The 26506-nt window shown below is 58.2% G+C and overlaps 2 protein-coding genes across 6 annotated transcripts in view; one reads left to right on the top strand and one right to left on the bottom strand.

Moving 5' to 3' along the window:
- The window catches only part of KCNG2 (potassium voltage-gated channel modifier subfamily G member 2), a 48679-nt gene extending 27723 nt beyond the window's left edge, over positions 1-20956 (top strand). Inside the window, 1 exon segment of the mRNA XM_032470592.1 lies at positions 19983-20956. Within this exon segment, the coding sequence (XP_032326483.1) occupies positions 19983-20774 (792 nt within the window). The 3' untranslated portion in view covers positions 20775-20956.
- A 2350-nt stretch (positions 20957-23306) lies between these two features.
- The window catches only part of SLC66A2 (solute carrier family 66 member 2), a 41684-nt gene continuing 38484 nt past the window's right edge, over positions 23307-26506 (bottom strand). For 3 of the 5 annotated variants that reach the window (XM_032470593.1, XM_032470595.1, XM_032470596.1), the window contains one exon: positions 24039-25820. In XM_032470593.1, the coding sequence (XP_032326484.1) occupies positions 25613-25820 (208 nt within the window). In that variant the 3' untranslated portion in view covers positions 24039-25612. Of the gene's footprint in view, positions 23623-24038; positions 25821-26506 lie in introns of those variants that run through there. The other 2 variants (XM_032470594.1, XM_032470597.1) reach the window with 2 other exon arrangements.

The following is a 26506-nucleotide window of genomic DNA, read 5'->3' as shown; positions in this document are numbered from 1 at the left end:
TTCCTTCATGGTTTGGGTGTCTGATTTCTGAACTGTCGTTTCCAGTTGTCTTCACTAGGCCCTAGTTTGGGATTCTGCTTCTAAAAAGACACCACGTGTTTGGATTTTCTGAGTAGCAATAACTCCATACAATCGAGGAGGGAAATTATTTACACGAGACTCAGGGAACAGGATAAGTTGGGGCTGCCTCGGCTGATGACAGCCTCACGAGCAGTCGAGCTGGCCCTCGAGAAGCCTCTCTGGGGTCCACTGGTCTCCATGTCACCCACCTCTTCCCCATTTCCAGAAACATCACTTCACTCTATGCAGGCACTGTCTTACCAAATCAGTTACCAGATTAGAAGTGAGGATCCCGGTGTTGGTGGGCACGTGGTGAATGTGTCCCTGTGCTTGTGAGGGGATGCCTACCAAGCCCCCGACCCACTGCGCGCAGTAGGTGTGGCCACTGCCACTGGAAGGAAAAGCATTGTTTCATCAGCTCTGTGTGTGTGATAAAATATACAGAAAATTCATCATCTGAACCATTTTTATGCACAATTCAGTGGCATTAAGCGCATTCACACTGTTGTGCACACATCACCACCATCCATCCCTGGAATTCTTCCATCTTCCCAAACTGAACTCTGTCCCCATCAAACACAAACTCCCAGCCCCAGGCCCCCACCGTCTACTTTCTGTCTTTACAAGTGGAGTCAGGCAGGGGTTGTCTTTTTGTGACTGTCTCGTTTCACTGAGCACAACGCACGTTCTCACGGTCCACCCATGTTGCAGCCTCTGTCAGAATCTCCTTCCTTCTTAAGGCTGAGTGCCATTCCTCTGCATGCATCACGCTTTGTTTATTCTTCACCCGTCAGGGGACATGGGCTGCCTCCTCCTTTTGACCGCGGTGACTGGTGCTGCTGTGGACACGGCAGAGCAAACCTCTGATGTGTCCCTGCTCTCTGTTCTTTGGGGTGTGTCCCAGGACTGGGCTTCCTGGGTTATGTGGTGATTCTGTGTTTACTTCTTCAGGGAGCCTCCCTGCTGTCTTCCCCTGTGGCCACGCCATTGACCCTTTTACCACGGAAGTTACTGGGCACGAGGCATTGGGGGTGGAGGGCAGAGAAGAGAAAAACTTTGGATTCTTCATTATGCTCTAGTTTGTCGGGGCTTTTCCAGTGGAATTTAACTTGAAAGTCACAGGGCTGAAGTATTAGCTGTATGTGATCTCTGATTTTAATTAAGTGGCTGGATGATTTCTTCTTAAAATTTCATGTACTCTTTCAAAGGCTCTGAGAGGTGCAGCCCCAGTGGCTTCTCGGGCCCCAAGTCCGGGTCCTCCACCTGTGACAAGCTGGAGGCTTCCACGGTGCACCCCTGTTCTCGTCCACACTCAGATGCACCCAGTTTTCTTCTGAAAAACGATCTTGGGGATCGAGGAGTGTGCCCGAGAATTCGAAGTGGCCGGTGCAGCTCTGTCTGATGACGGTCTCTCTCCGTCTCTGGCAGCGGCAGTGTTGGTGGTAATTTTTGTGTGTTGATGCAGGAACGCATAGAGAGAGAAAAGATCACTATCCTCCATTATTCAGGGATCAGAGGAAAGAGGCTCTGTGGCTCCTGCTGCTAATGCCTGAAATGCCTCCCTGAGTGAGCAGGTTCCCTGCCCAGGCTGGACAGAAGCCCAGCACCACCTGAGGGAGAGCCCCTTGCCGGCTACCCCAGCCCCTCTTGGCACAGAGAACCCGGCCCTCGGCTCCGGGGTGGCCAGACAGGGCCTTTGGAAGCAGGGACTGGCTCCCTCCGCCTTCAGTCTTAGCCCCTTGGCCCACTGCTGCTGTCATGGGATCTTTAATTGTTACACAGGGTCCCCATCCCTGCCCCAGGACGGACTCTGCAGCCAGACTGCCTGGGCCCCATCCAGCTGGTGTCTCAGCCTCGGTCTCAGGGCTGCTGTGAGGGATGGCAGGTCCACAGTGCTCCATGCGGCTGTGCAGGGCGTGTGGCTGCTCCCCTCAGCCCTGTGCTTGCTGTGGGTCAATTTCCTTGCAGTCTGCTGTCCCCCAGAATCCAGGAACTCACTGTCCACCCAAGGCTGTCTCCTCCCAGGGCCGTCCCCTCCCAGGGTTGTCACCGAGGCACCCAGTAAGTTCCTTAGCCCAGAGCCACAGCGGTGTCTCCGTCCAGAACATGGGGCTCACAGATCTAACTGACCGGAGCGTGTTCTCTGCATTTCACTGTTTATGGGAAGGATGGCTGTAAAAGCATCCTTGTGGGATGAGCCTTGAGCACATCGTGCTGAGTCCTGCTGACGAGACCAGAGGACGGATCCTCTGATTCCACTCACGTGAGGCACTTAGTGTCACCAAATCCGCAGAGACCCAGAGTGACTGGGGGGTGCAGGGCTGGGCTGGGCGAGTTGGTGTCTCGTGGCTGCAGAGCTTGGGTTGGGAAGATGAAGGAGTTGTGGAGGTAGGGGGTGGTGGCGGCTGCGCAGCTGTGTGAGTGCTGTGCACTCAGACATGGTCAATGGTGGATTTTGTGTTAAGTGGGTTTCACACCCATGTACGTAGCTGCCTGTAGGGGTGTTTGGATAGAAGAACAGAGCAGAGGCCCTGGCAGTGGCCGGGGCAGCGGCTTGCCCATTGCCCCCGAGACTCTGTTTACAGTCGTCCATCCGTCTGTCTGCCCTTGGCCCACGGGTGCTCACAGGTCAGCCGGGGTGGGAGGCTGAGGGCTGAGCTGCTGCCCGTGGTGGGTGGTGAGTGCTGAGAGCCTAGACAATCCAAGCCGTGGGGCAGAGGAGTCCTTGCCCCAGTGCAGTCCCTCCCCTCGTGGCTGTGGACCCGCGCTCTCCGGCATCCCTTGGCGCTGCCTGGGGTGCAGCCCAGGGAGCCATCCAGGGATGCGCCACCACACCCCTTATTCCAGAACAAGCCTCTGTGCTGTCTGTCTACCACCACAGGGCCGCTTGGGGGACGGTGCCTGGCCACGATGGAAAGGAGGGCGGCCCGCAGGGTGCAGACTGTCTTGAGTCCAGCCAGCTGGGGCGGGCTTCCCTGACACGGAGGCCCGAGGACGCCTGGCCAGAAGGCGGCCAGGATCCCTCCTAATGCTTAGGGAGACCACAGAGCCCAGGCTGGGCAGATGAAAGGCCGTGGGGACATACAGCCCCCTTCTGCCTCCTCCTGCCTCCTCCTCCTTCCCACAAGGTGCAGGGGAGCCTCTGGGCAGAGCTGCCTCGACGACTCCGTGGGCCCTTTGTGTCCAGGTGTCAGTGCCCAGATGGGGGCAGTGAACCCAGCCAGCCCCACAAGGACCCCAGGCAGGCCTGAGGGGCAGTTGGGGGCTGGGCTCAGCCTCGGTGTGTGCCCTGCATGACCCCAGAGCCTCAGAGACCCCGGGCTGCTCCTCTGGCTCCTTTGACTCAGGGCGGGGGTTCAGCCCAGGCCACCAGCCTACCGTCCTGAAGGCGACGCTGCCTGCGGATGGGCCTGGCTTACGGGAGACTCAGTTTCTCAGGGAGCTGTTTGCCATGGGGCCGTGATGACTCCAGCTCCATCGTGGACCATCTCCGTTTACAAAGGAGACCCAGCCTCAGTGCTGAAGGGATGGCTCCAGGCTCCTGCGGATGGCGATGTGACCCCAAACCTCCCAATTGCAATGCTGTAGGAGCCCCAAGCCAGAGGGGAGGGGACCCCCGTTTCCCGCTGCCTTTGGGGGTCTCCAGTGGGCCTCTGGACTCACTTTCAGGGGGTCTGTGAATGAGACAGAGCATTTTTCTAGCTTTCTCCCACTGTTGGGCAACATGCCAGGCCTGGGGATGGGGCACCAGGTGCCCACTGGTGTGGGCAGAGCACCTGATTCCTTCAGAACAAGGGACTCTCCTGAGAGCATGTCTGGAGTTTGGGGACCGCAGGACAGAGTGCACTTTGGAGCCCAGCTCACCCTCCATGTGCCTAGTGTTGGCCTTGCTGGACATCGCTGAACCGCACTGGCCTCAGCAATTGGGCGCCTGGAGGAGCAGCCTTCCAAGCTGCTGGGAGGGTGGGACAGAGTACTCGTTCCGGCAAACAGCTCCTGGGCTCCTTCTGTGCGGTGGCGGCCGGGTGTTGCTTGGCGACGGTGCTGGGTACCGGGCGGCTGGCGGTGGGGACGGGCCGGTGCGCCAGCCTGTGGGAGAACAGCACGTCCCCAAGGAGGGCGCGGGCGGAGCCGGTGCTCAGAGCCATCACATCCTCTCCACGGAGGCTGGGGTTTGGCTCTGCCAGTCGATTTTTTCCTTTAAGCTCATATGATTAAATCAAGACCCGCATAATTAGTTATGGATTTCATGACTGGGATTTCAGCTGTTGAATTCACAAAGACATTTGGCGACAGCATCGGAGGCTGGTGACAAGGCTCCGACTGCGTGTGGGCAGACGCATCGTCGAATCTCCCAGCTCTGAGCTGGAGTGAGAACTTGCCGCTCTGCACTGTGTCTGTCGGGGTTCTCAGAGCAGCAGAACCGAGCCCCGGGGGCTGGCTCCCCTCCTTTCTCCTTTGTGGGACGGCTGCCCGTGCCTGGCCGGTGTGGTCTGGGCACAGGCACACAGCTGGAGAGGCTTTGCCACACGAGTCAGCCTGGGGCCCCCAGGCCTGATGCAGATGGCACCTGGCCTCAGACTTCAGAGCTGACGCTGGCATGACTTAGACTCTGGGCTATTGGCATGGAATGAATGTATTTTGCTCGTGAGAAGGATGTGAATTTGGGGCCGGGGCAGAATGCTACCACCTGAGTGTTGTGCCCCCAGAATTCACATGTAGAATCCTCACCCACTGTGTGTTGGAAGAGGGGGCCTCTGGGGGTGATGAGGTCATGAGGGTGGAGCCATCATGATGGGATTAGTGTCCCTAAAACGGAGACCCACAGAGCTCCCTCACTCCCTCTTCCACGTGAGGTCACAGTGTTGATTTAATTGCATGCCCTGTGAGATGGTGCACCTTTTCATAGGTTCTTTGCCATCCGTGTATCTTCTTTGCTCCTATATTTACTGTGAAAACCGGTCAAGGTCTTGGAAGTAAATCTCCCAGTATTGAGACTACCACCATGAGAAGGTCCACCTGGAGCTCATACCTCTCAGACTTGTCCACTTCAAGTCTCCGGGTTTCCTGCCCCAGCACTACCCTGTGGCGGTTTCGAGTCTTCCCCAGAAGCTGGACTCTCTGTGTTCACCTGGAGAGCCAGAGTTGGGGACAGTGGTTTGCCCCGTGTCCTCCCCTCTCTTACTGATCCAAGAAGAGCTGTTGTTGTTGGAAAACTCTGTTCATCGTTTTAGTTGTTTTGAAGATGGAGTGGTGCCTGCCAGGCACCCTACCTACAGGTAATCCATGTGTGGAATCCCTCCCTTGGCGAGCGGTCCTCCAGGAGGTGGCTGTGCTCTGGGGGAGAGTGGGTTTCAGTGAAGACTGGGGGGTTGTGAGGGTCGCTGTTTTCTGATATGACCTGAAAATGAACATCCTGAGAGAGAAACTCGGCACTTCAGAGAACTGTTACGCGGCGCAGTTTGGTGCAGAGCTGGGAGCAAACAGCCACCAAACCTCAGGTCCTGTCCTGGGTGGTCGGCCGGGCCCCCTGAGACCCGCCTCCCACCCAGGCAGCCAGTCCCGCTGCTCCCCTCCCTGCCCACCTGAAAAACAGGGAACTTCAGAGTGTTTCCTGGTTGGAAACAGAATGCCCGTTCCTTACGGAAAGCTTGGCAGGTACAGAGCCGTGTACAGAACGAAGTGCGAATAAACCGGGAGGTAACTACTGGCCCCTGGATTACTGCCTCTGTTCCTCATGCCTCTTCAGGAAACTGTGAATCGGCGTGGGCACGTCTAGTAGCCACTTGGCTCCCGTACAGAGTAGCATCCCAGCAGTCGAGGTGTTTTGTCACTTGAGTGCTCCCTCCCTCCTTCCTCCTCCGTGCCCCTACCTGTGGGCCGCAAGCCCGTCCCCCAAGTGTTGCCCCCCAGCGGGTTCCAGTCCCGGCCCGCTGGGCCCTGCTGGTGACCTGATAACACTTTGCCTGTCTTTCAAAAGCCCTCCTGGCCTCTTAACTGGCCTTCGACACTACGAGGCTAACATCTTTTTGCATCTTCACCTGCTGTTTGTTCCCTTGTGTCTTCCTTTCTTCTTCATCCGCCTTCCCTGGGCTGCTTGCTCTTGGGTCTGCAGACCTCTGCAGCATGACCACACCGCATCTGTCGCTCCCCTCCAGCCGTCCCTCCTGCCTTCCCTCCTTCCTCCACTCACACTTCCTGCAGCACCTAAGACCCTCTCCCCGCGGGACCCCTGCTGCTTTCCCTCGGTGCCGCCAGCCTGCCCAGACCCTCCCCACCCTCTGTGCACCTGCTTTGTTGAAAACAAAATTGTAAAACAGAATGACTGCCCTTAAATCATGAGCCATACATGGATGCCTGCTTTTATATTATCATTTGAAGTGTAAGGTCACCAGGTCCACTTGAAACCCTTTATCCAGCTCTGATTCTCCTACCAAGCTCCCCCTGCAAAGTGCACAGTCCCTGATGCCACCTTTGCCAGGTCCCCCTATGGGAGCCTTTTCTGTGTGTTCTGTACTGATTATCTAATCTGCCTTATTATTTGCAGATCAAGTGAAAACCCAAGAGAGTTTGCTGAAAAATTATTATAAATGGGTGAATTTGGTAAGGTGGCTGGCTGCAAAATAAATATGCAAAGATCAGTTACTTTTCTATATACAATTGGGAATAGAAAATTTAATGGGAAAACTATTCTGGTCACCTTAATAATAAAAACATGAAATGCCTAGAAATAATTTTAGCAAGAAAGATTCAAAATCTGTAAGAGAAAAAAGATGTGTGACTCTACTGAGACACATAACAATGACTAACTAGCGAGCAGCACCGTGTTATCGAAAATCCCTCCCTAAATTAATATAAATTTGTTACACTCTCAACAAAACCCCCGTGAGTGCTTTGGAACCTCATAAAATAATCTTGAGAACCTAGAGAAATGCATATAGAAGACTAGCCTGTGGGTTCTGCAGAGCAAGGGGAACCAGTGTAAGAGATGCCTCTTCTTTCCATGGAGGGAGGCAATTAGGTGTTTATTTATCGGTTTATTTGTTTTAATGGAGACACTGGGGATTGAACCCGGGACCTTGTGCACACTAAGCACGCTCTCTGCCGCTGAGCTATACCCCCCTACCCCAGTATCGATGACACTTTAATGTGTAACCACCTCAAACCTGTGGGGTCGGTGTCAGCTGTGTATTTGCTGGGGACTCTGGGTGGCACCTGGGCTGGAGCAGCTGGCTTGTCCGTGAGGCTTCAGCAGGGCTCGTGGGCCCCCAGGTCTCGCCCGGGATGGCTGGAGGTCTGCTCGCTGGCTCGCAAGGTGTGAGGGGCCTGGGGGGGCTCCAGCCTCTTTCCAAGACTCTGCTCGGCCCATGTGCCCACACCCTTGTCTAAAGCAGGTGGATCTTAGTTCACGAACTTGTCCCCAGGATGTCCGTACAGTGTTGGCTGCGGCCGTGGGTCCTACAGGAAACATCCGCTGGTCCTGTGGGTCTGCAGCGCGCTTGCCGGTGAGGTGGTTGTGCCGTGCGGTGTCCGCGCCTGGCCGGGTGTCTGTGCCTCCGTCCGCCGGCTGGCTGTGCTGACGCAGACGGCAGGGAGGCGCTGCTTTGCCTCGAAAAACAGCCTCCTGCTGAATCCAGTCAAGTGGCACAGAAGCGGGGACGCCAGGGCCCTTCCTGTTGGCATGGGGAGCCGCCTCCTGGCCAGGTTGTGGGCGCTGGGGAAGCACTGGCACCAGGCGGCCGCCCTCCTCCCGGCGTCTCTGCCCTGGTGGAAAGGGCACAGCTGAAACTCAGTGGCCGGTGGGTGTGGTAAAGTCGCTGCTGCCCAGGATTCTGAGGGAAGTTCACTCACTGTGCTGTCAGGGCACCGCATGGGCGGGAGGACCGAGCCCGGCTTTGGAAAGAGGGCACCCGCGGGGAACAGCAACTAAAGTCGGCGAATAAACCAAGAACAGTGGCTGCAACCCTTGTTCCATCGTCTGCGACTCAGATGGAATTCAGACTCACGACTGGAAATACCCTCTCCTGAGACGGACGCCCTCTTCGTTACTCATGGGCTGACATCAGGCCCCACGGGAGGGACCCCAGCCCAGCCCCCCGCAGAGTCCTGCCCAGGGCACGTGATCATGAGCTGGTGAGTGGAGGAGCGGTTCCGAATCGGTCCTGAGCCCCTCGCGGCATCCAGGCCTGCCCATCACTCCTCACGGGAGAGGCAGCGGAGGTTGGGCTGCAGCCGATGGGAAGACAAACTCGTTCCAACTAGGGAGGCAGAGTGTGGAACCTTGTAACAAAGTTGTCCTCGTGTGTTCACCTGTGACAGCACAGAACAGTCAGCGGCTGTTGACAGGAAAGGGAGTGGACAGCCCTGCGTCAGTGCAGATCATCTGAAATGGGGACACTTACTGTTCCCAGATGTAGGACTGTTTGCTGTTTTTAAACAGTTTGCTCTCAAGTGGATTTAATATCCCGTCTACTTTTCTGTTAGCACCACCAGAGCCTTTTGTCACAGAAAATGGGAAAAAACAAACCTCAACCCAGTTCAGTCGTTACTGTAAGTTTGTAGTTAGTGAAATGAGTTAATAAATGTTTTCTTTTAAGTACGTATGGGTGGCAGAGAGAAAACCTGCATACAAGGGCATTAATGAGTGAGTAACTCATAGGGACAGAGCATGTGCCCTTCCTGGTGTCCAGTCTGTGGCGGGCCCCCAGCTGCGGATGGCGGCTCTCTTGGCCCCCGTGGTTGGTGGGTGTCAGTGCCCAGAAAACACACAGGCAGCAGAGGGGCACGGATGTCTGAGGGTCTAATCACAGCCCAGATGAGTGCAGGGGCGTCCGTGAGCCTGGGATCTTTGGGGAGACACTCAGCGGGCGGACCCCGTGGCTGGCGTGCGGGGCGTCCAGGCTGAGAGCCCAGCGGTACCCTCGCGTTTATGAGTCACGCTGGCCGCCATGCTGTGTCCTCTCCCTCCCCCTCCACATCAGTGCAGCAAGAGCAGCGGCACGTCATCGCACAGACTCAGCAGGCTCCTTGGCAGAACTGAGGTCCCTGCATTTCTGATGCTCTGAAACGAGAACAAAGCTGTACGGAAGCGCGGCCAGTGCCAGGCCTCCTGTGACTGGTCTCGGGCCGCCAACCGCCCCCCAGCCTCTGTTACTAAAGACACTTGGCCTGGTGCGTCCATTTATTTTCACTAGAAAATCAAAGCAGGGTCAGTGCCAAATGGGCGCCTCGCTGTGGAGGCCGCGCCTTCCGAGAAGGTTCTAAAACCACTTCGTTTCCAAAAGTCCCTGGTGTCGGAGGCAGCCTGACCCACCCCCATCCATGCTCCCTGCTGCCCCGGTGGGTGTGGACGGCACCTCGCGGTGCCTGAGCCACCTCCCAGGGTCCTCCTGCCCGTTTCCCCACACCCAGACCCCGGGAGCTTCGGGCAGCTCGCAGCTGCAGGGGAGACCGGGATGAGAGCGGGAGGGCACCTGGCTCCCACAGCCCTGACTGCAGCTCTGGCCGCCCGCCTCCAGGAGACCTGAGCAGGTTTGGGGGTGCAATTGGGGGGGGCTGCCACAGGCATCATGGGAGAACCTGCTGTGTATCTCGACCCACAGCCGTCACCCCCACCACCCACCACAGGCGCCTGGACGGCCCCTCTCTGGAGGAACGTAGCTCCTGAAAGCAGAAGGTTCCACCTGCTGGTGTGGGGCCGCCCTGTCTTCTCATCTGCGAAGCCCAGGGGCCGACGAGCCCACCTGCTCAGGCAGCTTCCAGACAGTGCGTGTCGGCCCGGCAACGGAGGGGAGACTTCGGGGAAGAGAGGGTGAAGGCGGAGCCTGGAGGAACCGGGGACCCCAGGGAGCCTCATGGACACCATGGAGGAAGTGCTTGTCCGCAGGCGGACCAGACCTCGAGGAGCAGCCCAGGGAGGAAAGCGGCGGCACCCAGGTGGGAGGTGTTGGCGCACGTCTGCAGGCCGTGCAGCGGCCAGGACGGAGCTGCTGGAAGAGCAAGCATGGAGTTGGAAGCCTGGTCCAGCAGGACCCCTCACCCGCAGGAGTTCCCGGGTGAGCCGACGGAGGGAGGACCTGATGGCCCTCTGGTGTCGGAGTTGAGGACCAGGGTCCCGGGGCAGAGAGCACCCGAGCGCTTCCGCGATGGAGGGAACCAGGAGGGCACATACAAAGGGTGGACGGGCCTGGGGTGCCGGGCCTCAGGGTGGACGGGCCTAGGGTGCCAGACCTCAGGGTGGACGGGCCTGGGGTGCCGGACCTCAGGGTGGACGGGCCTGGGGTGCCGGACCTCAGGGTGGACGGGCCTGGGGTGCCGGGCCTCAGGGTGGATGGTCACTGTGGTGCTGGGCCTCAGGGTGGATGGACCTGGGGTACCGGGCCTCAGGATGGACGGGCCTAGGGTGCCGGGCCTCAGGGTGGACGGGACTGGGGTGCTGGGCCACAGGGTGGATGGGCCTGGGGTGCTGGGCCTCAGGGTGGTTGGTCACTGTGGTGCTGGGCCTCAGGGTGGATGGGCCTGGGGTGCTGGGCCTCAGGGTGGACGGTCACTGTGGTGCCGGGCCTCAGGGTGGACGGGCTTGGGGTGGCCCTCGGTGAGGCGGGCCAGGCAGCCCGGCGGTCAGTGCTCTGATTCTGACCTCTGCCCTTACATGGGTCCCTTCGGTTTGGAAACGCACTGACTCAGATTTATGCACTTTTCCACGTCAGTGTTAAAGTTTACTGGCAACACTGACAGCCTGGACGTGGTGGGCAGCCTCTGCAAAATTCCGAGTGGAAATGGCTTTCTGCCCACCGTCTACATTGGCCCCAGTAGCCGTCAAGCATGGGGGTGGAACAAAGACTTTCCAGACAGGCAAGGGCTCCGAAATTCACCTGCTGTGCACCTTTTCCTCGGAGGCTGCTGGGGGATACGCTTCAGCAGAACCATGGAGAAACCAAAAAGGAGACGGCGTGGTTATCAGATCCAAGGAGGCAAACGGAGAGGGGCAGAGAGAGCTCCAGGCCACAGCTGCCGCAGGAGGCAGAGGCCCCGGGAGGCAGGCGGGTCTCCGGCAGGAAGCAGAACATCAACGTGTTTGAACATTTCAGGAAAATGCGCCATGACTCATAGCAAGCTAAGAAATTTTAGAACAAGGCCATAAAACTTAAGGAAAAACAAAGCATTTTATGAGGGAAAGAAAGTGTAACGCAGACCACAGCTTGGCTCGGCCGCAAGCAGTATCCACACTGTCCCGCTCGTTGTAGGCGTTACCGCGAAACGTGGTCCTGCTGTTTTTGGAGGAAAGGGGTCGTGGGTGTGGGGGTGCTGGGGTGGGCTGTGTGAGAACCACACCTTCAGCTGCGCAGTCACAGGTGCACACAGCCAGATAGGGCGGAAGTGACCATCAGAGGGAACAACTGGAAATCACTGTCCGGGAGGTGGAGTAGGGGTAGGGGTGCTGTGTTTTTATTTGTCTTCTAGGTGACTTTTTAAAAGTTATATATATCTGCTACTTTTGTAAGACGAAAATTAAATTAAAAACATGTCCAGTCACCAAAACTCACTCAAGAAGGAGTAATTAACGTAAATAAACATAAGCTTATTACAGACATATAATTCATAGTTTAAAAGCTTCCAAAAAGAAAACTCTAGTCGCAGATGGTTTCACTGGCGAATTCTACCAAAAGTTTAAGGAAGAAATAATACCAATTCTACACAATCTCTCCCAGAAAACAGAAGAGAACGTTTCCAATATTATCCTGGCACCAAACCAGGCGAAGACAGTACGAGAAAAGAAACAGCTCGGAGCAGCGTCTCTCATGAATATAGATACCAAATCCAGCAAAATATTAGTAAATCAAGCGTGGCAATATATAAAGGGGTGGCACATCATGACGAAGTGGAGGTTTCCAGGAAAGCAAGCCTGGCACAACTTTTGAAAATCAATCAGTGTAATTCATAATATTAACACACAAAAAGAGAAAAGCTGTCTGATCATCTCAGTAGACGTAGAAAAAGCATTTGACAAAATTCAATATCCATTCATGATTAAAACAAAACGCTTCTACCGTCTAGAAGTAGAAGGGAATTTTGCAGCCTGATGGGGAACCCGCAGCTGGTGGTTTTCCTGAAGACGAGAGACGAACGGTGGCCTCGCCCCCACCATGGGGAGTGAAGCCTCGTCAGCATCGCACCAGAGATCCTCACCAGGCAACGAAGAAGAGACAGGAAGAACAGATTCACGCTGGGAAAGGAAGCAATAAAACTATGAACACGAAAAACCCCAGGAAACCCACGAAGAAGCCTGTAGGGCAAATAAGGGCACTTACCTGCGATCAGCACCCGGTCGTTTCCCCAGGGAGGAGAAAGCTCGTCTCCACACGCAGACCTGCATGTGACCTGCGTGCCAGGCTTTGAAATAGCCCCGGACTGGACGGAACCCACTCACTCCTGCAGCACAGATGAAGGGACACACGGGGCCATCCATACAGCGAGCCGGCCAGCAGCACAGGAGAGCAAGCTGCTGGGGCCCAGGTGACCCGAAGAGGGAGACCCAGCTCAGAGGCCGCCTGGGGTGGGGTTGCGCTCACAGCGGGGCGAGGGGGTCGGCAGTTGCGGAGTTAGGGAGGGGCAGCACGGGGCCTCGGGGATGGCAGTGGTGGTCAGCGCTCCACCTGCTTGTCCCACGGGAGAGGTGACCCTCCACCTGAGGCTTGGGCACATTTCTGACGGTCCCTGAGCCGCTCCCCAAACCGGCATTTCCAGGGTGAGTGTGCACCTGCCGTGAAGGCCCTTACATGTGTTTGTGAGGCGTCTGTGCAGATTTTTTACTCTTGGAATCACCCTGGCCTCCAGTCCTCGGCCTGGGGTGGTGGCCCGGGTGACCCTGTGCTGGTGGGGAGGGGGTTAAGTCTGCGTAGCTCCCTGAGGGAACGACTCAGTGACTTCTGCTAAACGTGAAAGCGCGCCTGTCTGACAGGCCGAAGCCGTCACGGCCCTGGAGAAACGCTCGCAGTTTGGGTTGGTTGGTTAGTTGGTTGGTTTTTTTGGCGCTGGTGGACAATACCGTTTACCGAAGGTTTAAAGGCAGGCACCAAACCCAACATGCGGCCTTGCGATGCCCAGATATGCGGGGCCGTGGAAGGCACGTGGCCACACAGCCCAGCACCCTGTGTCCACGTCTGTAATCAGCTCAGACTCAACATGGTCACAGAGCTGCTTCCTTGGGGGCAGCTGGCCTTCAGTTCTTGAGCCACAAGTGGTAGAGGAGCGCCCAGTCCCTCTTCTAGAAAGAGAACACATTAAAGGGAGGGGAGGACCCAGTCCCGGGGCACCACCTGCTGGGGCATCACGTGCAGACTCGGGCTGGTGCTGAGGTCTTGGCCGCCAGGGACCCAGTGCCCGGGGAGGTGGCAGTGCCGCGGGGAGGTCCCGGGGAGCCCAGGGAGGGCGTCAGGCAGGCCTGGGGGGTGGGGTTGGTGCCCGGTGGTGGGAGCTGCAGCCAGTTAGTTGGTTGGGAAGGGGCGGGGGTCCTGCCGTCTGAAGAGCCGGTGGGGGGTGGGGGCTGGGCCACTCCCCTCAGACGTGCTCCTGGCCTCCTGCCCTAGAGGATGACTAGGCGGTCCCCTCCTGTTCAGTGGACCCCTCTGTGCCTAGGACCCCTCACCTCTTTCACAAGGTTTACAGACTCTCAGGCCCCGCAGTCTGAGGAAGCCTTTGCTGGAACCTTTCCCCGGCACCCTGCCCCCTCCCAACATCCCAGCCTCCTGGGGGTGGGCCCGCTGTTTTTCAGCCCTCAGCCCCTCAAGTCGTTCCCCATCCACAGCCTCAATGCAGCCCTCTCCACCAGGTTGTCCAAGCTCTTGTCCGGGCCCTCCTGGCAGCTGTGGCCTCCACGTGGCTGGACCCGGAGTCCCTGTGGGAACTTCCACTCTGCACAGCTCCGCCGTCGCCTTAACCTCATCTCCGCCTGGTCGAGGTCATCTCCACCCCAGTCTGTGGGTCCCCACATCCTAACCTTCCACTTCCAGCCCCACCTCTCAGCCTCCCTGCCTCCAGTCTCCGCCCACGCAGCCTCCATCCACCAGAAATCTTTCCTGAGGGCACTGCAGGTCAGTCCTGGGCTGCCTGCATGTCCCTGCCTCTTCTCCCCACCTCTCAGGACCCCCTTGTCTGTGGGGGACCCTCCTTCCAGGGGCCTTCCTCCTCCTGCCAGCTTGGTATTGGCATCTGGTCCGCTTGAGTGGCGGGCCTGGAGCTGGGGGTTCCTCAAGTTGAGCACGCCTGCCCTCAGCCCCTAGCCCAACGGCAGCTGGAGGTAGAGGGTAGGGGCTCCAGTGTGGGGCAACCCAGCCACAGAAGGGGGCTCTGGGTCCTGGGGTTCCTCCGGTGTTACTCCCTGTTCCCTCTGTGGAGCCGACAGCTGCTTGGGATTCTGAGGGGAGCCCTTCTCCTGGGCTCCAGGGGCTGTTGTTACACTGTTGGTCGGAGATATCCCCGCATTTCCTGTGGGAACAGCACAGGGAAAGTGAAGGGCAGTGGAGGGCACCAACCCCCCCCCCCCAGCTGAAGAACAGAAACAGGTCTGCCACTGCCCACGGGCATCTAGGAGTTGGGGGTCCACTCTCTCTCCTTCCAGAAGCAACTGCCCCCATCTCTGTGTCCTCCTCAAGCCCCCAGGACCAGAGCCCTTCCCTCCCACCCCCGACAGCAGATGGACTGAAGCTGTCAGCAGGATACCCCATCCAGCCACATGGTCCGTCCCAGATGGGAACAGCGTGACCAGAGGAGGAGACGAAAGGGACCTGCCAGCACCAGGCTAAACGGGCAGAATTTAAAAGGTGCCACTCGGCTCAGCAGAGGGGCCAGCGCCCTGGGACCCCAGCCCCACCAAGGCCATGTGACAACTGTGTGAAATTCATGGGGGGCACCAGTGGCCTGGTTACGGGGGGCCCAGCTGGCAGCAGAAAGCCTTCAAACCCGATGAACCAGCAGAACGTAGATCTGCCACTGACCCGGTTTTGGCCAAATAGGCTAGACGTGTCAAATTATGATAAGTGAGGGTCGTTTTCTGGGTTAAAAGTTCCAGATATAGCTCCCTCCAGTTACCCTGTGTGGCTGGTCCTTAAGCATGCGGGTTGGGGGTGGCTCACAGCACTCAGGGACCAGTCTGTCTCTGGGTGGGCGCACAGGGGCCACTCTTCATGCACGGGGCGAGGGGCCACCTTCCCTGGCCGCCCCCAGAGTCTGCATCTCTCCTCTTCCTGCACGGTGGTGTCTGCAGCCTCCTGGATGGGGCTTCCAGCTACACTCGGCCGAGAGCTGCCTGCCTGCTGAGATGCTGTGGAACAGGAGCCTGAGGTCACCCAGACAAGGGGGTGTCATGTCAGGTGTCTCTGGGGCTGTGGGTCACAGGCCCCCAAGTGTCCCTTGGGCTGAGCAGGTGAGGCAGGTGGGGCTGCAGCCAACTCCACCCCTCCTCCACCCCATCACCTTCCATCCCCCAGTGTGGCCGGTCCCCTCCTGAGCCCTTCCTCCTGCCAGGGCTTTCTAACCATGTCCCAAGGCCACAGCTGCCTCTTGGTGCCTGAATCCTGTTTTCCTGCTGGTTCCGTGAGGCTGGAGCTTCTGTGTCCTGAGGCCCCAGGCCTAGCAGGAAGTCCCTGCTGGTTCCTGTCCAGGCCCTGTGCCCAGGTGTCAGCGCTGCCGGGGCGGTGCTCCAGCCTCCCTGAGCCCGACACAGGGGCAGCCCCCAGGCTCACCCTCAGGGCTCGGAGCTCCCCCCAGCCCCATGAGGCTCAGGAGGGAACTCAGCTTTTCCACTAGCAGCCCCCATAAGAGGGTCTGAGACCCAGATGGTGTGGGGGCCCTTCATCCGGGCTCAAGCTGCCACCATCTGTTTGAGGACAGACCTGCCCAGTCGCGTCCAGGGATTTATACCAAAGCTGTGACCCGCCTAGGGCCCACCCTTGTGTCCGGGGCCACGTGGGGAAGTCAGCACGTGGCCAGTGTCTCCAGACAGGACGATGAGGGTGATGAGAGCAGAGGTGCCGGCGTGGTTCCAAAGGCTCAGGAACAGGAGTGCTGGCCGGCTCCGCTCCACACGCACGAGTCGCCGGGGCAGCACGTGTGCAGGGCCGAGGTCCGCAGGGGGCCCCAGCTCCCTTGTAGACCAGCGATGAACTGGCGCCTGGCTCAGGAGGCAGCCCTGAAGGGTCCCACTCACTCCATAGCCCTAGAGCACCAAAGCTGGCGCCACAATGTCTGCAGAACCGAGACCCACTACGGGGGAGCCAGCAGGCGGGTCCTCAGCTGCCATCTGCGGTGATGGAAGCTCACACTCTGGCTGGGCGGGGCTCGGAGGTACACGACCTGGGGTTGGGGGGGACAGTGCAAGGCTCCCTGGGGGCTGAGCGGGCCTGGCCCCAGGTCCTCGCACCTCCAGCGTGAGCTTGGCCCATAACACAGAGCAGACAGCATGGGAGGCGTCTGCTGAGTCTGAGGGTCTCCCGACATTTCCTCCAGGCCCTCAACAGTGACAGGGGTCACCTAGGCACAGCATTTGGGTTGGCGGGGTCTCAAGGTCAGAGGTGAGACATGGCCAGGCAGGGCCCGCCTCTGGGCAGCATGCAGTGGTCTGCAGGCTCTCTGTCTTCAGTTCCATCAGCAGATACCTCTGGACTCCCCTGCACGGGGAGTCCCTCTGTGGCCCCGGCGAGTTATATCCACACTCTCCCACACCCAGCCAGCCACACACTCTGGGATTAATTAATAAGTCTTTTTTTTAAAAAAATAGCTTTATTGATATATAATTCACATACCGTGCAATTTGCCCACTTAGGACAGACAATTCAGTGGTTTTTAGTACTTTTACAGGGCTGTGCAGCCATCACCACGGTCTGATTTTAGAGCATTTCTGTCACCCAGAAGAGACCTGTGCCCTCAGCACTCATACCCCTGGTCCTTCCCTCTTGCCGCCAACCTGGAGCAACCTGAGTCCACGTTGTCTGTACATTCCCTTGTTCTAGATCAGTGGGCTGGAACCATCCAGCATGTGTCCCGTGTGACTGGATTCTTTCTCTCCAGGGTCCATCTGCGCTGTAGCAGGAATCGGCACTCACTCCTTCCCAGTAAAGTCCCACCGTGCGGATCCACCAAGTCTGGTTTATCCGTTAACCAGCGATGGACATGTGGCTGGTCTCCACTTTTTGGCTGCTGTGGGTCAGGCTGCCATGAACATTCGTGTACAGGCCTCTCTGTGCACACGTGTGTTCACTGCTCCGGACACACACCTGGGAGTGGACTCGCTGGGTCGTGGGGTCGCTCGGTGTTTAGTCATCTGAGGAACAGTTGGACTCCCTTCCCCAGTGACTGGACTCCTGCCTGCATCAGCAGGGCACAGGGCTCTGTTTTCTCCGCACCGTCTCCACCCTGTTGTCACCCGACTGCCTCCTCTTGGCCGTCCTGGTGGCTGTGAGGTGGGATCCTCAAGTGCTTTTAATCTCCCTTCCCCAGTGGTTCGTGGTGTGGGTCTCCTTTTCATGTGCTTCTTGGCCATTCATGTATCTTCTTCAGAGAAATGTCTGTTCAGATTCCCTGCACGTTTGTTCACTGGGTTGTCTCTTCCATCGTTGAGTTTATACATGCTAGACCCAAGTCCCTCATCAGACACATGATTTGCATATATACCCTTCCATTCTGTGGACTGCCCTTCACTTTCCAGATGCTCTGGGTTAGTCAGCTAGGGCTGCCAGAACAAAAAACCACAGATTATGTGACGTAAACAACAGAAATTTGTTTTCTTACGGTTCCAGAGGCTGAAGGCTGAGATCCACATGTTGGCAGGTTGGTTTCTCCTGAGGACAGCAGCCTTCTCCCTGTGTCCTCCCGTGGACCTACCTGTGTGTGCACATTAACCCCCTCTTCTTATAAGGACACCAGTCCGGTTGGATTAGGGTCCACCCACGTGACTTCACTGTAACTTCTTACCTCTCTAGAGACCCCGTCTCCAAATACAGTCACCTGAGGTGCTGGGAATCAGGGAACGTTTGAATTTTGAAGAGAAGTTCAGGCCATAACAGTGTCCTTTGAAGCATGTAAGTTTCAAGTTTTAGATGTGATTAGGTTTAATTTGTCTAATTTATCTTGTTTGCTTGTGCCTTTGGTATCAGATCTGAGAAGGCTCTGCCAAATCCAAGGTCATAGAGATTGTGGAATCACTTCTTTCCAGCCTAGAGAGCTTCCTTTAGAACTTTTCATAAGGCAGCTCTACCAGAAAGGAATTCTCAGCTTTCGTTTACCTGGGAAAGTCCTCATGTCACGCTGACTTTTAATGACAGCTTGGCTGGGGTGGGGTTCCCGGCCAGGCGCGCGTTTCCCAGGCGCCTTGAAGGCGTCGCCCCGCTGTGTTCTGGCTGAGATGCTGGCGCGTCAGTCTCTCTGTGGGCCTCTCTTTCAAGACTCTCTCCGTGTCTTCGCATTCAGCACCTCCTGGGTGTGTCTCTCTGATCTCTCTCTGTTTATCTGCCTGGAGTTCATCGAGCTCTGGGATGTACAGGGTTTTCAGTAGGTTTGGGAAGTTTCCTGCCACTGTTTCTCCAGGCCCGTCTCCTTTCTTCTCTCCCCTGTCCTGCTGACACTTGCTGACCATGAGCGCCCGCCCGCTGGGTGGGGCCCCGGCTCCTCCTCTCTGTTCTCAGCCTCCGTGCCCTCCGCCCACCCGCCGGCAGGCTCACTGGTTCTGTCTCCAGATGGTTTGCAACAACTGCTGAGCTCCTCCAGTGAGGTTCTGGCTTTTGTACTTTTCAACTTCAGAATTTCCATTTGGTTCTTTTAAAATTTTCCTTGATTGATTTTCTCCCTCTGCTGCACTGGACTGTCACCATGCTGTCTACCACTTCTCGAATCAAGCTTCCTTAGTTCTGTGAACATACTGATAATGGCTGTTCTGAAATTTTTGTCAACTCTGACATCTGGTCACTCACATAGACCGTTTCTGTTGCCTGATTTCCCCTCATGTACCAGGCCAACTTTACTGTTTCTTTACCTGCCCTATGACTTTTTATTGGAAAGTGGACATTTTAGATGCGACAGTTTAGGACGCTGCATATGATACTGCCCTCTCCTGCCCGCCCCCCTCAGGGCCTGTTCCTGCCATTGCCTTGTTGGTTTAGTGATTGGTTGGATTATTTTAGTGACGTTTATTCTTGCCCCTGCACCTGCCACACACACACCACATACCTACACACTCCCCATACACACCTACACACACACCCCTGCACACCCAAACACCCACACACCGGTGCACAAACACCCACACACAGTGTTCAGCCCTAGCTGTCGCTCCTCCGGGAGGCACAGCTTGGGCGCCCAGTCACCCCAGGAGGTCACTGGTTCTGGTGGGACTTTGGTCTCTTTCCCTGACCACACCCACCTTTCTCAGCCACACCCCCTGGGACTCAGCCCACTTGGAGGGGGCGGGCGGGGAGCCCCTAGCTCTCAGCTGCAGCCTCTGGGGTGGAGCCCCCTCCTCACTGAGCCAGAGGCTGGGGAAAGGGGAGGAGTTTGGGTTCACATATCAAAGACGCTCCTTTTTAAACGAATTCCCGTAGATTTCCTTGAATAGGCGTTTCATTTGCTGTAGTCCTAGGACCGTTTCCAGAGACTTTACGTGGTTGCTTTTTAACGATTTTCTCCAGTTTTGTTGAGAAGCAGGTCAGCTGAGCTTCTGCTCTCATGCCGGAAGCCGAGTTCGGGGTAAATCTTTTTTTTTTTTTTAAACCAAGAATTGGGCTTTTTTGGCTACAACCCTTGCCCCTGCAGGGGCACACGTGCCTGGGTGGGCGTCGGGAGGAAGGGTAGCCCGGGAGTGACATCCCTCCCTGGGGAACCCAGGAAGCAGGCCACCCTGCCCCCAACACGTGTACCCCCTCTCCCCGCAGGGCGAGTGCTCCCCCAAGTGCCGCAACCTGTTCGTGCTGGAGACGGTGTGCGTGGCCTGGTTCTCTTTCGAGTTCCTGCTGCGCTCGCTGCAGGCAGAGAGCAAGTGCGCCTTCCTGCGGACGCCACTCAACATCATCGACATCGTCGCCATCCTGCCCTTCTACGTGTCGCTGCTCGTGGGCCTGGCGGCGCGGCCGGGCGCGGGCGGCAACAAGCTGTTGGAGCGCGCGGGGCTGGTGCTGCGGCTGCTGCGCGCGCTGCGCGTGCTCTACGTCATGCGCCTGGCGCGCCACTCGCTGGGGCTGCGCTCGCTCGGCCTGACGGTGCGGCGCTGCGCGCGCGAGTTCGGGCTGCTGCTGCTCTTCCTCTGCGTGGCCATGGCGCTCTTCGCGCCGCTCGTGCACCTGGCCGAGCGCGAGCTGGGCGCGCGCCGCGATTTCTCCAGCGTGCCGGCCAGCTACTGGTGGGCCGTCATCTCCATGACCACCGTGGGGTACGGCGACATGGTGCCGCGCAGCCTGCCCGGCCAGGTGGTGGCGCTCAGCAGCATCCTCAGCGGCATCCTGCTCATGGCCTTCCCTGTCACCTCCATCTTCCACACCTTCTCGCGCTCCTACTCGGAGCTCAAGGAGCAGCAGCAGCGCGCCGCCAGCCCCGAGCCGGTCCTGCGTGAGGACAGCACGCGCTCTGCCTCCGCCTCCGCAACGGAGGACAGCTCGCAGGGCCCCGACGGTGCCGGACCGGCTGGGGACTCCTCGGACGGGCTGTGGCCGCGGGCAGGGCCGGCCTGACCCCGGGGGGCCGCCCGGCTGTGACTCGGCGTGGACTCGGCTGAGGACTCGGCTCCTCGCAAGCTTTAGAAACAGCACCACGGTGCTCGCCTCCCCCGCGCGCGGAGGGGCCGGGGGCTACCGCGGGGGCCCAGCTTCTGCGGCCGCGCGTCCGGTCCACGTGCATGCTGCTCGACCCGCGCTGCGCGGCACTCGGCCCAGGGCCGACCCCAGCCTGACTCGGGGGCCAGAGCCATCCTGTGCTTTGAGTAAAGAGTCTAAGTCCTGTGAGCATCACCAGCCTGTTCACTCTCCTCTTACGTCCCTTTGGAGTTCTGACTCCACGGCTAGCTAAAAATAAACTCAGCACATCCCAGAAATTCCAAGCCTGTAGCAAATGCCAGAAGGCCTCACTTGTCCCCAGGCCTCACCCTGACCCTCCCCTGCTCTTCAGCCCAGGCAGTTGGGAAGCACAGCGCGGGTGGGGCACAGTGCGGAGGGGCAGCCCCCTGGAGCAGTGCAGTCATCGTCCCTGGAGCAGTCCCTTCCTGCTCCTGCAGCATCACCCACAGTAGGCAAAGCCCAAGTCCCTGCCAAGTGACAGGGACGGAGGTGTGACACAGCTCCTTGCTGGGTTCCAGCCCTGACCTCTGACCTTCCTTCAGGGCACCAGCTCCACGGGGATCTTCCTGGACCCCTCCTCATTCTCCCCTGAAAATGTGCAGCAAAGCTGGAGGCCTGCATGTCAGCCAGCCCCACGTCATCCCTTGCGGCGCCTCTCTGCCCCTGGGTGGGCAGCTGCTGCAAGCTGGCCCTGACAGGAGAGCCCTCCAGTGCCGCACTCCTCGTTCTGCACGGCTGGTCCTTCAGGAGGAAACTGCTTCCTTCTGTGCAGGGGAGCTTGCTGACTCACCACCAGGACCTTCACAAATATTCAAAGTTGTCCCTCCAAGGGCCAGGTCAGTGATGCAGTGACCCAAGGGAGCTGTTCCATCCCCACCTTCCCACCTTGCTGCACTGGTTCTAAGGGTGCAAGAGAGCCCTGCAGGACCACAGGCCACCTCAAGTCCTGTGATGAGGTGCCCATCTGCCCCTGGCTTCCCTGCCCCTTTTCCCCTAACCCACCCTGCCCCTCCCACACGGGCATAGTCCTCCCGCTGGGCTCTGCTGGCCGTGGTCTCGGTTTCTCCATCCGTGTAAGGGGGCCAGGAACTCTCCAGGTCCACACCTGCCTGTGTCTCACACACACCAAGTAAATCCACACTGAAAACGCTTACTATGGGACGGAGCTGTGTGATTCCTGCAAGATGTGCTGTTCACACAGCTGCTTCTTTGGCAGGCTGCTTCAAGCGCTCCAAAGCACTGCAGGAGGGAGGCCAGGAAATGCATGCGCACGCGCACGCGCACGCGCACACGCACACACACACACACACACACGTGCTCTGCAGTCCTGGCAGACTTGCTGACTCTGGAGGGCACTGGCGAGTGCTTGCTCTGGCCAGTAACCTGCCCCAAACCACTGGGCCAGCTGAGTGGGGCAGAGCACACTTCTCTGTGCCTCAGGTTCCCCACCGGCAAAACCAGAGTGACCACAAAGAGCCTTCTGGCTCCACATCCCCAAGATGCAGAACTCTGGTCCCTCCCAGAGGTCTCTGGTTTGCCTGAAAATGCCAATAAGGCCATTAAGGGGGGTGATTTGTGTCTGTGACATTCCAGGAACCACCAAACACCCTCTCACCCTAATCCTAATCAAACACATCCTTACCCTTACCCTAACCCTCAGGGCTGCTTTCTGCACATGCTATACATTCTTCCTTGTGCCTGGACAGGCCCTCTGCCCACCCTGGCTAACCCACGTGTGCTTTGGGGGTCCTGGGGGGGCCACTCAGACTGAACATGGTAGCTCCAGGACTGAGCATGCTCCACTGTCAATGTTGGGGGGTCTAAAGTTTTATGCCACCACAGTAGGCAGTTCCTCATTGCAGGGGAGAGGACACCCCCCACGCCCCCTGCCCCTAGTTTCTTCTCAGCCAGGTGGACACTGGGACCGCGGCGGCAAGAGCAGCTGTGGGCTGGGTCACAGCACCGTTTGCAGCTCCTTATCCACTCTAAGCTTTCAGAGGCTCAGCTGAATGAAATGGACTTTGTCACTCAGCCCAGGACCACCATTTTGCCCCCTTTCCAAAGTGCTGTCCTTGCTCAGAGGATGACCCATAAAAATAAACAGGGCATGTAGGGCTTGGGGGGAAAAGTGACCCTCATGTATTTTTGGGCTGGAAATCCCACTTCTTGGGGGGCTATTAAAAACTTCTGCCCTTTCCCCAGAGGATGGCTGTGTCCAGAGCTCAGGGTACAGAGCTGCTCCTCTCAGCCGGAGCAACAGCTGGGCCTGTGGAATAGCTCTTCCTGCCCTGTCTCTGAATGAAGTTCCAGGGAGCCCTAAGAGGAACACAGGTGCCCTTTCTGGGCCATTTCTCTGCTCATCAGTGAAGTCACAGAAAGAGGCTTCAGGTAGGTTCTCGGGAACAAAGATGAGTTCCCCAAAAAGGCACCTCTGTGTATCTTGATTTTTACTATCTGAATTCTTACTATATTAATTTTTAAATTAAAGTAGCCGATTTCAGTAACACATCATTAGACGAAAATAAAAATGCAGCCCAGAGCAGGACCCCTGCCCCACTTCATTCAGCCGCGGGCTCCAGGATCCACACTCAGGCTCCCGCCGCCTGGGGAACGCCACAGCGTCACCACCTTCGTCAGCTCCAGGGCCAGTGCAGAGGCTGGGGTGACTCGTCCAAAAATTTTAAAATATATCACTTTCACATATTTTGACTTCCTGATTTTTTTTTAATCTTGCCTCCAGTGTACCCTACATGAAAAAAAAAAAAAAAAAAAAACGCTCAGCACAAATGGCTCCACCCCTATATGCCATACGAATTGTCAGTGTTCCTTTCCTCTTGGCCTTTAAAGGAGACACTCTCCATCCTTGTGAGGCACCTGCAGTCCAGGGAACTGTGTGACTTGGCTGAGACCAGGGTGCTGGCACAAGGTGGTCACTGACCAAGGGTGGTCTCCCACTGGGGCCAGAGCTGCACTGCGGGGATGGGGCGCGTGCCCAGCCCTTCCCCAGAGACCTGGGGGGTGAAATGAGGACAAGATGGATTCCCTGCTCTGTCCCGGGCCCCCACGCCGCCTCCACTCTCGAGGCTGCACTGGGTCCGCGTGCGGTTCGCTCAATGACATTCACATTGCAGACGGCCGGTACTCCCATGTGCGGCACATCAGTCACGGTGGAAGCCAGTGAGGTTTTAATTTGGAGGCAATTACTGCTACAGACATCTCCCTTCATTTATAAAAAGTAAACGTTTTCAAAGCATCCTGCAGGCCAGAGAATGGAGCAAGACCCTCCAACATTCAGGAGTTTTTGAGGAAAACTCAAGAGGAAGAAACAGCTCTGCAGGTTTTCCACTGGCCACCGTAGACGGTAGAGCTTTGGTGCTGGCCGCAGACAGCGTGGACACTGCAGAGCCACCCTCCGCCCAGCAGAAGGGGAAGCACTGCCTGTGGGAAGCCCACAGAAGCATCTAGAACACTCGCCCTGTGGGGTCCAGAGCTGGCCCAGGGCTGCTGCGCAGGCGAGATGCTCGTGTAACTGAAGAGGGGGGCCAGTGTCAGACAGCGGCCGCACCACAGCCAGACGCAGCGGACATGAGGTCTGTGTAGACGGGAGGACGGCGGCAGGGCCCCCGTGCAGGCCTGAGAGCTCAGAGTGTGTGTGGGTTGGGGGGGACCCACATTAGAAGCAGGGACACCCCGCACAGCACAGGGACACTGCCTCACTGCCCCCCTGGTCCTAGAAGCGGACGTCTAAGGCTGTGTGCTGCAGGTGCACAATTCCCAAAATGACAGGGATGGCCAGTGCGTCTGCCCAGCCCCAGACCTGGGCCCCCGGCCTTCCCAGGAGCCCACAGGGGCTGCTGCATCCCCCCGACACCCCCAGGACTCATGGAGAACTCCAGGCCCTGGTTCCAACACCCCAGCACTCACTCTGGCCAGGGCCCATTGGCAGATGAGGGCTTGCCCCTCGACCCAGTGGGGTCCACACCAGCATCTCGCAGGAGGAGCCCAGAGTAGCAACAAGGCCCCTGGGCCCCACTGCTGAGCCGGGATTCAGTCCTGTGAGGCAGCTGTGCTGAAGGTGACCCTGGAAAGGCCACCTCTGGCCACACACACAGGAGCACACGTGACAACTTTAGCATATTCCAGCACTTCTCCACGTGGGCCAGGCGCACACAAAACCCCATCCCTGCCATGACTGACCCTCTGCCACCCGTGGGCACCAGGGCCCCACCCCCAGGCCATTCTGAGACAGCAGGAACCGCATGCAGGCTTCTCCGGGCACCACTTCTCACTCCGACCCCACCCCCACCAAGTCTGGCCCAAGTCAGGGATCCCTGGGCCCAGGCTGCAGGCCTTCTAAGCTCCACCAGCCACGTCCAGGCCACTGCGGCTGAGACACGAGTTTTCCCAACACCCTTGGTCCTGCAGAGCCCGGGTCTGCCTCTTCCAGGCTCCGGGCCGGGGCTGCTTTGCATGGACATGGGCGAGAAGACTTGCTTTCCCATCACCTTGAGCCCAGGGGTGCAACCCGCTCGCACGCGTCCTGGGGTGAGAAAGCACAGACATCAGTGCCCGGGCCCCCACCAGCCCCCCCGGGAGCCCAGAGGCCGAGCGCGAGCCCGACAGCCAGGACACCATCTCAGGGCGCAGCGGTGCCTGCCTGCCCCACGCGGGGAGGACAGGTGGCTGGGCCGGTGCCTGCAGCGAGCAGTCCCATGTCCTCATCCTCCCCGGCTGCCTCAGAGGGCCTTGGCGCTGGCAGGGTGCGCCGTGTGGGGGGCCGGCTTTGGGGGATGGCGGGCGAACGCGTAGGCCTGCCCCAGGATGGCCAGGTCCACCAGCACCTGCAGCAGGCCGCACACTGAGAACTGCAGGGGTGCCCCGTTCAGCAGGAAGTACGCCGTCTTGAAGGTGTCGCCACTAGTCCACATGAGGACCATCTTGATGCTACGGAGACACAAGCGGGGGTCAGCGACATGCCAGGTCAAAAACATAAACCAGGGGTCAGGGATGTAAACCAGGGGTCAAGGATGTAAACCAGGGGTCAGGGGACATGCTGGGGTCAAAGACATAAACCAGGGGTCAGAGACATAAGCCAGGGGTCAAAGACGTAAACCAGGGGTCAGCGACGTAAACCAGGGGTCAGGGACGTAAACCAGGGGTCAGGGATGTAAACCAGGGGTCAAGGACGTAAACCAGGGGTCAGGGATGTAAACCAGGGGTCAGGGGACACACCAGGTGGTCAGGGCAGCCAGACCCACCCTCCTGTCCCTGCCACGAGGCCACCGCGTGCATGGCCACAGGGACAGCAAGGCCCTTCAGCTGGAGGAGCCCCAGCTCTCCAAGGCAGGGAAGGGGCAGGGACAGGGGCTGAGCACCATGGCCTCACACACACTCTGTCCTTGCTGGCTGCAGGCCCTCCAGGTGTGTGCCCTCAGGAGACACGCGGTGGCCTCAGGCAGGGCAGGGACGACCATCACCTCCTCATGCCCCTCCCTGCCCAGCGGCCCTCGGCCCCCAGGTGGTGGCCCCCTCCCCGCTCCGCACCTGGGGTGCTGAGGAGGAAACCAGGGCGGCCGGCGAAGCAGAGTGAAGCAGCTGCTCTTGGGAACTCCCGCCCCGCCCAGGCCCCT

This window comes from Camelus ferus, chromosome 30, assembly GCF_009834535.1.
Source record: "Camelus ferus isolate YT-003-E chromosome 30, BCGSAC_Cfer_1.0, whole genome shotgun sequence".
Classification (NCBI taxonomy): Eukaryota; Metazoa; Chordata; class Mammalia; order Artiodactyla; family Camelidae; genus Camelus; species Camelus ferus.
Note: the sequence above shows the minus strand (reverse complement) of the source record. Positions and strands in the feature narration are given on the sequence as shown.